This window comes from Chiloscyllium punctatum, chromosome 3 (assembly GCF_047496795.1).
Source record: "Chiloscyllium punctatum isolate Juve2018m chromosome 3, sChiPun1.3, whole genome shotgun sequence".
NCBI classification, from domain to species: domain Eukaryota; kingdom Metazoa; phylum Chordata; class Chondrichthyes; order Orectolobiformes; family Hemiscylliidae; genus Chiloscyllium; species Chiloscyllium punctatum.
Window position 1 is genome coordinate 98,276,427 of NC_092741.1, and position 12,746 is coordinate 98,289,172.

At 38.2% G+C, this 12,746-nt stretch overlaps 1 protein-coding gene across 1 annotated transcript in view; it reads right to left on the reverse strand.

Moving 5' to 3' along the window:
• Positions 1-12,746, reverse strand: part of fndc4a (fibronectin type III domain containing 4a) — a 209,110-nt gene that overhangs the window by 122,062 nt on the left and 74,302 nt on the right. Inside the window, exons 2-3 of the mRNA XM_072557248.1 lie at positions 4,494-4,612; positions 536-740 (exon numbers count right to left, since the gene is read on the reverse strand). Of these exons, the coding sequence (XP_072413349.1) occupies positions 536-740; positions 4,494-4,612 (324 nt within the window). The remainder of the gene's footprint in view (positions 1-535; positions 741-4,493; positions 4,613-12,746) is intronic.

The window sequence follows — 12,746 nt, forward strand, 5'->3', positions numbered from 1 at the left end:
AGTACACATACTGATCATTGCAGAAAACTGGTAGAACCTATTTTAAAAACAAACAATGATACAAACTAGTATACATAGTAATTGGGAGAAATTGTATCTGAGGGACTTTATTAAAGCAACTTCATAATAAATCTCTGAGACAAAAGAGTTTATGATTGATATTATAACTGAGAATGACAGAATCGATTGACAGCTGCAGCATTGTAATTCAAATCAGTGACTTTTGATATGTAATCTTGTACCCAAGGACCTTGTTGTTAACTATATACTTTGAAGATTCAAGTCTATAACTCTACGACAGATTAAAGCACAGTTATACTCTAATTTTGATAATTCATACCCTACCTGCACTTTGATTCTCTATAATTTCTATCAGTCATTCTTAGTGCAATGAACAAACTATATTTATTTTCTATCATTGGGGTTCATCATCCAAATCTCAGTCAGTGTTGGCAACACCTGAAACAAAAGGCAACTGTAAGCAATACAATTACAAAACACAAAACCAGAATAAATAATCAATTAATGATCTCACCTTTATTTGAGCTATTTGAAGGCACCCAATCGGTTTCCTTTAGAGTTCTGAACTGAACACGCTTGCTTGCCCGACTTTCCCCATTCAGACCAACCGACTGAACTTGAATCACATATTCTGTGTCTTCCTCCAAATCCCACAGTACACAAGCTCGATTTGTTGTATTCACCTCACGGATAGATCTTTGCATCTGACCATCTTTCCTCTGCATCAAACAGTAAATTGTAAGAGGAGTTGATGCTAAATATATGATTCTGATTAAAGTTCAGCTCAGACTTCATGAACAGCCTGTGTGGTCACCTCATCAGTATATAATTCATGAAAACAATTGCAATTCCATAGCAAGATCTGCCAAATCATGTCCTGATCATTATCTCCTCTACAAGGAAAAGGTTTGATTTTATAAACTCTTTAGAGACTTCAAACCTTAATTCAAGTCCAAGCATGAGTGTTGCATCTACTAATTAATTGCAAATCAATCTGTTTCTAATTTTCATTGTTTGAGAAATGAGAGAGGAAAGAAAAGAAGACCTACAAATTCAGGAGAATCAATTTGGAGCGCATGGAAGGCATACAGAGTACAATGGCAGTGCCTGAATGACAAGACTGGAAATAACACAAAATTCATCCTCAGCCCTCATTTTTACAAAGATGGAGCACTACGGATAACTCGAGGCAAATTGCCCAGCACAGTGTGCTTGATAATTTGATACTGTTAACAACAGCCCTCAGGCAGGTGAGGAAGGACAAATGTATGTCAGGCAGAAGTGGAGTTAGATTGTTAGTGATGGAGCAACTGATAGCTGGCAAGGCTGTCTTCCATGTTCTGTTAAAGTGAGTTTAAGAGCAGCACTCCTGCTGCTCTGGTTCCTCTTTCAGGCAAGTACCTTTTAGAAACTTTGCTTTGTTGTGGCTTTTTTTAATTGGTAACTGTTGCCTCACAGCAAACTGATCTTTCCAGGGACTAGGTTTTTTATTTGCAAATGCAAAGATCCTAACCCCTATTAGAAGGGGTTAAGAGATTTAAGTAAGGTGAATGCATTTTAATCATACCACACGAGCTCACTGCCTTCTCATAGAGTTGAATGTCATGACTTCTTAGTGTTTCTTAAGATTCTTAGGGAATCAGTTAACATATTTCAGTCAAGCTCGCTCTGTGTAATTGGGAGCCCAATTTAAAACTCAGTGCAGCAGTGCATCTTTCTCAGGGTGGAGAAATCTGGCAGTGAAATACAGGAGGAAGTTGCCAGCTTATGAGTACTGTGCCCAGTATTCCTGTGAGCCAAAAAGAACAGGTGTGTCCTACAAGGAAGGGTCCACTCCAGACCCCTCTTTTTTTCTACCCTGTCTGTCTACCTTTTCTAATTTACAGCTGCTAGGGTTCTTCTTCAAAATACCCTTATAAGCATCCCACCACTGCTTTTCTGTTTTGGCTAATGATTTGGACAATGGTCAGACAAAAACACAATAAAAGAATGGTAAGGGGATGCTGAAACTTGGTACCACAGGGAATAGTTGATGCAAGTTGGGTTGATGCATTTTACAGGAAGCTAGACAGACACATGAAGAAAAAAATCAATAGAAGTCTATGGTAATGGGGCTAGATGAAGGGTAAATGAGGCGGAGGAGACTATGTGGGCTGTTTGAGCTGTAACAGCACATGAACTTTCTTTAAAATCATTGTTCTGTTTTCAATAATGATATTCCCCAAGTGCCTATGATAATTTCATCTGCTTCTCATGCCATTTGGAGGCATTCATTTTGACAGATGTGAAAACTACCTTCTGGAGGTGGTCATGACATTGGATGGATGTTGCCTTTGTTTTGCAGCATGTGACTGATTCAGAATTATTAATGATGATGATTAAGAATGCAAGGGAAATTTTCTAGTTAGTGCAATGTCGGAGTTACTGCTGGATGAGATTTTACTGCATCTATTTTCCAACTAAGACAATTAATACTTAGATTTCTAATCAACAGCAATGGAACAGTGAGGCCTCTGGGTTAACAGTTCAATATAAAAGAGATTCAAATTAATAAAATTATCCAAAGAATGCGAGATTGCATGAATACACAAGGTTGGTTTTTTAATTCAATAATAAGTCTTGGGTCATTAAAAATGATATAATGTTGAGTAAGAAGTTGTTTTGGTGACAAGTTCAATTTTCAAGGCTGCCTACAAAGCTAAACAACTTCTGCTTTCCCTCTCTTCCAAACTTCCCATTAAAGTATTTATACCAACTGTGATTACAGTAATTACAATGCATACTGGAAAATGATAGAAAGGACAGAGCTGGTTCATCTGAACAAACAAACATCAGGTCAAATTAATACCACCTACAGATAAAATTCTCACCTCACTCTTTAATGTGATCTATACTTGAGCTAACAGTCTAAATTAAAGTAATAACAATTAGTGAAAAAAAATCAATAAACAATGCACATCTACAAAACCGAAACAAAATGGATAAGATTTACCATGATTATCTTGGTGCTGCATTGCAAGAGTTCATTAGAAACCAACAACAGCAGGAAGCTGAATTAGAACTGGTATGAAGCTGCGACAGCATACTGGAAAACTGAAGTGCTGTACCGTGATGATGTATACAGCTGCTATCACTGACAGTGTGGTGGAATGATGTTGGCTGGGGGTCAGATGATAAAGAGATAGTTAAAAGGTAATTTTAAAACCCCCATGGTGACAGAGGCTTGTGCTGCTTTCATGGCCATTTAAATTTAAAGATCTAACTCCAAGCACAGGAAGGCCACCCACTCTAGAGGGCAGATAGTCTAATGTAAATTGGAGTAATTTGAAGATTCTGTGCTATTAACAGGGTGATATATCTTTTCTGGTAAAACTATGGATCCAGGTCCATACAAGTCCTAGGGTTCTCTATGAGCCGAAGAGAGCCTGTTTCTGACACTTTGGGTCTCGTCTTCTGGGCTCTGTTCCAACCTGTACCAGTTTTTTGGGACCATCTGTGCTATCTAGCAGCAGCTCAACAAACCCCACTCCAATAATCTGGGCTCCAATCCACCAGCAATGATGTCATTCCCAGTGGCTTTTGGCAGTGACGGAGTAACAAACGAGGCCTAAGAATTAAAATCTCTCTCTCACCTCATGATCAAGGGGGCTAGGCAGTTTGCTGCCCACTTCAATCTCCATATTGTGTTCAAAGTTAAAAATAATTGTTAAGTTTTAAATTCACTTGCATCAATCAAATTCAATCAATCAATTCCACACTGTAAGAATTCTAATTTGAATTCATAATGCAGAATCTGATTTTTTTTTCATTATGAATGGAGCTGGGAAGTGGGGCTGTAGGAGAGAAGCAAGGTCAAGGGAGGGGAGGGAAGTCTGGTAGTGTGGTTGAAGGAGGGGAACAAGGCCAAGAGAAGGGGAGGAGGAACTTGGAGGGGGGTGGTGGTAGGAATCCTAAGGGAGGAGGCATCCCAGGGGAGAAGACAGGGCACAGGTAAGGGGAGAGGAGCTGGAAGAAGAGACCATAATAGGGGTAGATGAAGACAACATAACTGATCTTCTGAATCCTTTCCTTTTTAGAGAAATGGTGAAATGATCTCAAAAAATTACAGTGTACCAAAGGCTGTTGTGTTTTGAATAGCTTTCATTGTTGGGAGAAGAAGGTAGAATTTTTATATCAGTATCGGTGGTCTAAAATAAAAATTGTTGTAGTACTACCTAATATGGGAGATAGAACATTGTTCTTGACCTTTAACCATTCCAAAACCTTGGGTATTTAGCTGCAAAAATTCCACAACTAGAAGTCTACTCAACTTCTGGAACAAGACATTTATTAACTTCTGGGAGTGAATTCAATTATTCTGATATTGATTACAATGAAAACTGGCAGTTGCTGAACAAAACTGCATCGAACAGCAGTCTGTTGAGATTTCATAAACCGCAGCAAAGAATTAAAATGATTTTGTGAAGCATTACCAATTGTGAAATGGCATAACCAATGATAATATCTCCTTCAGGTACATCCCAGGACACAGTGGCAGAGTTGGCCTTCAGGTGACTGACAGTGACATTGACAGGAGCAGGTGGTCTATCAGCTGAAAAACACAAATCAATGGTTGACATTAGAGTCATTGTCCCTTGCAACTACCAACACTCCTGATAAATATTTATCTTACTGATTAATGGTACATTGACATGTTCACCCAGTAGCAAATGTAAAACATGTGCTGCTAATTTTGTGATCCTAAAGATGATGTTTTACTGATAAAAACTTTGATTCATTTTATTAGTTCTCTGAGAACCATTTTATACCACTGTGAAATGATGTCATTTGCAAAATGTTTCCTCCATTAAGTCTGTGTCGCTATTGTTACCACTCTATTCTCTTTCAGGCAGAAAGAATGTGATGTCTGTGTTTCCAACTTCTAAACCTTATAGATTTATGATGGATGATATTAATAATAATTCACAGGAAAAATTCTTCAAATTGTTGAATGGTTCAAGTCTTCTTGGCATTTACTGTTTTGTTCCATCAGAATTTCCAGCTCATTTTGAAGCTTTTGATTTTATAGCCTGGACTGTTCTCACTCTATCAAGATAGGCACACCTAAATCTACAAACCATAGCTCTAAACACAAAATTAACAAATTAAACATTATAAGTTCTGCTGGGAGGTCCATTGTGTCTCAATATAAACTACAGAATTTTGTGGACATCTTGACAATATGCCTTTGACCATCCTATGTTTGCTATTGATCCTGAAAAAATCTAATCACTTTCCTTTCTCACGTGACTAAAGTTGGCCTCTCAACTGAAATTTGTCTGCTTACCTGTATGAATGATATTGAGGGTTATCATGCTATATTATGCCACAATTTAGTGCATTCAATCATATATTTCACTTGCAGATTAACTTGCTTGGAGATTGTTTAAGAGTGACAGCCTCATGATGTTTTTACTATGGTTCACAATGTCACATTAATGATAATGGTTGAACAATCAATCACTCATCAGGTATTGATTATCTCTGTGGGTTGATTTATTTGAGACAGTAAAATGCAAGTTGTGAAATGGACATTACATCAGAACAATTGATTTGAGAGTGTGCAGCTTGCAAACACAAAGCAGGCAAACAACCAGGCAGAGCAACATTTAGAGTCCTTAACAGTGGATTCTCTTAAAAGCATGGTACACATATAATAGTAAAAGAGATATTAAAAATGGGCTTCAGAGTTCCTGAACTCTTGTAAATACCTGATAAATCAGGTTAGATCCTATTGCTTCACTATTGTCCACTGCCATGTAATTGTGATGTTATATCTGATTGTTTAGTACAAAGCCATTCTTTGCAAGGAGTTTATTAAAGAATGAGAGAAATATAATGCCACTCAATTGTCATGAGTTATATTCAATCCCCCATTTTCCATCTTGACATTAATCATGTCGTTTTGGGCAGGAACAAAATGAAGGCTGGCCACTTTGTTGATCAGAAAGGAATATCAGCACTTTTTAGGACTCCATCTAGGACAACAATCTACTTTGATAAGCTGTGCTTGGCTCAACAAGGCCTTAAAGAATTACAACAAGATTTCCTACTCTCATACGCCATCCTGCCTTTAGAAGGGCTAACATACTATTTGCTTTGCTAATTGTAAAAACCCATTTGTTTGACTAAGAGAAATAAATTACAGGAAAAAATCTTTTGTCCTTACTTGATCTGGCCTTCACGTGAATCCAAACTCTCACGAATTGTAACTGCCCTCTCAAATGGCCTAGAAAACTACTCAATTATGTCTACTCACTATGAATTGAAAAGTGTGGTGCTGGAAAACCACAGCAGGTTAGGCAGCATCCAATGAGTAGGAACACATTCCTGATGAAGGGCTTGTGCCCAAACATTGACTCTCCTGCTCCTCGGATGCTGCTTTACCTGCTGTGCTTTTCCAGTGCCACACCTTTCGAATCTGATCTCCAGCATCTACAGTCCTCACTTTCTTCTACTCACTATGAACACTAATAAAAGGAATTCAAACAGACAGGCCACATGGCATTGATTCAGTCATTGGAAATGACAATTTGCAATCTTCAATTTGCAACATCCTCTTCTGTAACATCTGGGGGCCTGTGCTAGAAGTAAGGAGATTTTCTGCAGACCTGTTAAGCAACAGTGTGACATTGTCTGTAAGTTATGATTCTGTGAATGTATGTCGCAGATACCACTGTCACTATTGCTGGCCATGTCCTGCCCCATTTGACAGACCCAGCTGAGTCGCCGAACAGTGGTATACAGTCAAAGGGACTTGCCCTGAGATTCCTTAACATTGAGTCATAGAGTCATACAGCATGGAAACAGACCCTTCCATCCAACTCATCCAAGCCCTCCAAGTTTCCCAAACCAAATGAGACCCATTTGCTTTTGTTTGGCCCATATTCCTCTAAAATCTTTCTTACTCATGTAGCTATCCAAATGTCTTTTAAATGTTGTAACTGTATCTTCATTTATCACTTCCTCTGGCAGTTCATTCCAAATTTGAAACTCAGTCTGTGGAAAAAGTCACCCCTCGGGTCCCTTTTAATCTCCTCTCAACTTAAAAATATGCCCTCTACTCCCCTACTCTGAGGAAAGACCTTTGACATTCAAATTATCTATGCCTGTCATGAATTTATAAACCTCTATAATGTCACCCCTCAAACTGTGGACTAATTGACTCCAGACCCGTGACGTTTCATGGCACAGGGGCAAATTTAATTGAGGAAGCATCCTGCTGACCATGACCATCACAGTACACTGCCACCCTTCCTCCGCCCACACCCCCCAAACACCTTCCAACTCATTACATGTTTAATTCAATGCAGAACAATAGCTGGAAGATGTACTGAGGGTAGAAGGAGCACAGAATGTACTCTGGATGGGAGGCTTCAGCATCCATCATCAAAAGTGGCACCACCTCTGACCATGTTGGTGCAGTTCTAATGAATACATTTGCTAGATTGGATGAGCAGCAGGTGATGAAGGTTTAAACAAGAAGGAAAACCCTACTTGGCTTTGTCTTCATGAACCTACCAGCTGCTGTTGTATTTTCATATTGCTAACATTTTTACAATAGTGAAGACTACCATACATGGTAAGGTTCCATGTTAACACTGGCAGGTATCCCTCTTGCATGGTACTCTGCACTCAATTCTGCCTCTCCCATGGTGGAACCCTCTCCTGCCTGTTTTCCTCACCTTCACATTGATAAACCCAGATGGGAACAGAATTCTCACTCGGAGTCAACGAATGGATTGATAGTCTCTTCAGAGTCTAGATTAGAGTGGTGCTGGAAAAGCACAACAGGTAAGGCAGCATCCGAGGAGCAGGAAAATCGGCATTTTGGGCAAAAGCTTTTTAGTCAAAGATCAATGAGAATTTAATTATTTGGTAAGAGACTGTGGAAATAGCAATACTTGTTAATCTCAGGTTGGAATGTTTACAGGAGTATAGGATTTCTGAACAGGTTGAATCGAAAACTTCTGGAAGGTTTATAGCAGGAGAGCTCATGCCATGCAGTGGTAGTGCCCCTTCTCTGAGCCAGAAGGACTAGGTTCAAGTCCTACCTGCTGCAAAAACATATAATAATATCTATAATGTTTACAATAAATCTGGTAACAAAAAAAGTGATTAGCCCTATTCCTCCAGTTTGGTAACTAGCTATTAGAAGAAAACCAGTCTTTAATAATTCCATGGCCTTTAAAAAGTATAGAAAATACACTTGGTGCAGGTACATGATAAACTGAGGGCAAGTTGTGACACTTAATTATTTCATCCAGTAAATTGCTCCAGGAACAAGTGCAAGTTACATTCAGATTCACAGGAAGTCCCAGGACAGCTTTAATGTGATGGAGACCTTAGACAAAAAGAGTCCTGCTCTGGAGATTGCTTTACTCAGTAGTGTAACTTTGCATGTTGTCAGGACCATTAATTAACACATTAACCTGGTGCAGTGCCTGCACTGCTATATCATCGTCAAGTTGACTTAATCAAAACCAACAAAAATAATTTCTAATTACTTTGTCCTGACTTTCAAGTGAATTAGAAAGGAATGTTTCCTCTGCCCTATATGTTACTACATCAGAGGCCATTTGTTTAATTCATATAAAATTAAATAGGATATTGTCCTTTTGGACAAGACTGAACTTTCTCAACCATCTGTTTGAGCAGAGCCATTGATTTGATAAGACAATATATGTTCCAAATTTTCCAGGTTAAACAAGCTGCATTGAATTCAACATCTATTACTTTAAATGAGAACTTGCAACATTTTGAATACAACATTTAAAACTTCATCGGCTCCATGATATTCCTTTGGCAGGCAATTCTGGTCATTACAATTCACAGGAAAAATGGTTTTGAGAATGTGCAACAATTTACTAAGAAAAGAGCTCTATGACTGGCAAAGTTTAGTTAATGAAGAAAAAATAATGAATTTCAGTCATGGATACATCAAAATCCAAAGGGTATTGTTTAAAGATTAGGTATTCTAGAATAGTAAGGGAGATTGCTTGTCAATAAGTATAAAACATTAAACAATTTTTCAGCGAGGACAAATTAATCAAATATAAATTGCAACAAAGGTTAATTCTTGGATGTTGTATTCAATTATCATTAGAACAGCTCTCACTGACAGTTACCTTACAAAATGCGCTATTTCTGTCACAGATCCCTCCATTGTAAGAAACCAGCTAGGAGTCCACTCATTGCAGGATCATGTTGGTGGCCAGGATATCATCCCACTTCCCCCCCACCTCCCCACCCCAACAGCTGCCATTGCCTTAGTTTCAAAAAGAAAAGTTTTAAGGTTCCAAAACTACTTTGGTAGTGTTAATACTTTGAATTACTTTGGCAATGTTAAAGGAGTTCAGTCAGAGTACTCCAAAGTCTCTGACTCTAACTCAGAGTTGGATACTTTTTGAGAGTAATTCCAAACACCGAGTTTCAATTTCATAGCCAACTGCCGTGTAGTCAGTGAGTCTGGATTTCCAAGAACTCCCAACATGCACCTTTTATTGTAGGTCCAGTCTCTGGTTGCTTGGGAACCAGAAGACCTGAATTTAATTGTCCATTGATCACGTTTGTACTTGTCACATCACTAATGTCATGTTTCTAATTCCTTTCTATGAGACTATGCCAACATAACCTCAATTTCTCACCCATACTAAGAAAAGTGATGCAACAGTTAGATTGGGTTTGAATTTAGTTGTTTGATACCTCACAATGTACCAGTGGGGTAGTTACTATTTAGCCAGATCACTGAAACCCACATTTTACTGTTCTAGCAAAAGGATCTATTTTGCCAAATGAATAAATACACCTTAAGAAAGAGCATTTCTGCTCAACAATGTCCCCCTCTCCAGTTCCTAACTACCTAGTGGCAATAGTGCTAAAATTAACATGATTGATCATCAGTTTATTTTTGTGGGAAATTATTAATTATAAGCTTGTATTATACATATACAACATACATTGCTTTTACCTCTATCTGTAGATGAAACACTTTAAACACAAATTTTGATTCTTGAGAGCAACTGTAATAAATATTTTAAAAGTATGGAAAATAATGTCTAGTTAAAAATGCAGAAAACACAGAAGGAATATTCAAGATCCAATTTCAGAACAGATTTCTTTATCATTCCAAATTAGCACAAGTAGAAAAGAGCAAAACCTCCACAAATGCCATTCACTACATCAAATCTCGACTCTTAATAAGACTCGTGCACTACATATATGTAGTTCACCTCATAAAAATACAAAAGCACCAAATTGTCATCAAGAAAGAACTCAGCCATAGGCAGCTTTCCAAATTCAGCACTTTATCTGGACTACTTTCATAACTATTCCAAGCACACTGGGCTACTAACTGACAAAGGGCTTTGACTTTCATCCAATCCTTTCTAGTCTGCAACTCATCTTCTTTGAAAATATGTTTAGCTATGTTTAAAAACTTGCGATTCTTGTGTAAATTAATACATTGTTAAATGCACAGACATGATATTAATCACAGAAAAGTTCATTGAAGTTCATGGTCTTGAAGTACCAATTTTCTTGTGACTTGACTGTTAAATTGAAATTCTCTACTTCTGACAATCTATGAATACTCAGACCTACACAGAACGTGACTGACTCTATTCAATACAGTAATGAAGGAACATTAATATAAAAAATAAAATGCTGGCAAAACATCTGTGGAGCAAGAAACAGTGTTAATATCTTAAGGCCAATATAACTCTTCTTTGGAACCTGAACTTGAGAATGAAAGAACACTGTTGTGCAGTATGAGCAGGACAAAGATCTCTCACTTTGCTTTATTTCACAGTGATTCTGTGTGTTTACTTGCATTTTGTAAAGGATATGTTACCTTGCAGATGTTTAATTTATGTCATACTTGCATGGCATGTAGACTAAGGTATAGTCACAAGTTACTGAGTGATTCTTGAATGATTTTATTGTCATGTGAATTTTACCGTGAGAAAAACAGTACAATGCAGTGTAAAGCTTTTCTACTGTTGCCATGATCCTGATGGATCGCTATTTTGAATAGATTAAGAATAAGAGAAAAAATAGAAAAATATAGCTTAAAGAGTGTCCATCAGCCAGCTCAGCCAGCTCAGCATCAACAATGTCTGTACTGCCACCCCTCTTCCACCACCTCGATGCTGTCTACACTGGACCAAACCAACGTTGAGGTCATTCTTCAGGCAACATCTTTCGCCATGGGGCCGGTTCTCTTCCACCAACGCCGTAAGCTGTACCCACCAACACCAGAGTCGCATCTTTCACTGTTGTGTCCACTTTGATCTTGCCAAGATGCCCTCTGCCATCACTTCACCATCTCCAGCATCGGACCAACCCAGTAGCCGATCCTCAGGCGCCATCTTTCACCACTGGGCCTATCTTGCCAACGTCACCTCCGCCAATGTAGCAGCCGTTGAATCCAAAGCTATTTCCTGTACTTGTCTCAGAAAATTAAGTAAGGGCCCACTCTGGCCTGGGCTTACCCGTCACCACCATGACTCCTGTTTAAAACAAAAGAATTCATACTTCTGATAAAGCAAAGGGCGAAAATTAGTACAGATGTGTTATGTGTTCATATAAAAACATTGTTGGTAGCAACTTGTTCCCTTTTGATGTTTGGAAATTGCAGTAATATTCTGCACACATGGTTCTTTTGGATGCTACATTTCCCACTGTGCATTAATTCTGCTATGCTCTGAATTATGATGAGGAAGTGATGATATAACTTCATTCCCATGGTCTGTGTAAAATATCAGGTCTATATCATTCTCTGGGTGTTGAGCTAAATGGGGAAATAAGCATTTGTAAATTGTTATGCAAAGAGAGTCAAGGACAACTATATATCAAAAATTCTACCTTTGCAAACACAGCCGGAAAATTCATTAAATATAGGGCACTCCAATAGCTCAGGCCCATGTTGTTCATAGTTCTCTAACTATTATCAATGCATCCAAATTTTTTGACAGTCATAAGAACTTGGTCAGGAAATGAACTGCATTTTTACAGTACTCAACTCAATTTTAAAATGCTGAAGAGAAAATAAAGACAGAAACTTTGTAAAAACCAAATTAAGAAATCCACATGATCTCGTAGAAGTGAACTCCATCATTTACAAAGACCTGCAAAAACACTCAGTCACCTAGGTTGTACCACAAGTGCTGACCTTAATAACTACATGGTCCTTTTAGGCTTCCGTAGGGAAGAATCGATGAATATAACACTCGGTAGTGTACTGCATTCATCTATATACATTTCAACAGCAGCCAATCCCTTGATATTTTGGGGAAGGTTAGCAATCTGCCAAAATCATAAAGAGCACAAATGACTATATGCCTGTCATCATTTATTCAGATATCTATCAACACTTACGTCTAAACAGAATAAGAGAGATGATGTTATGATCCAACTAAAATGCATCACAATTCAGACAGATTGGCTTCTGTCTGCACTGGTAAATTGGGGAGCTGAGCTGGCTAATATCATCAATCTAAGTCATTCAGTTGACTTAATTAGAACTTAAACTATTTCTGTTGTTGTGTCTTATACAAGCAGGAGAGAAGTGGGTGAATCTAATCTTTATAACTGGCCTGGTTTAATCTAGCAGGTCAGGCAGCATCCAAGGAGCAGGATAATCACCGTTTCATGCATAAATCCTTCATCCGCTAGAGCTCCAAGGC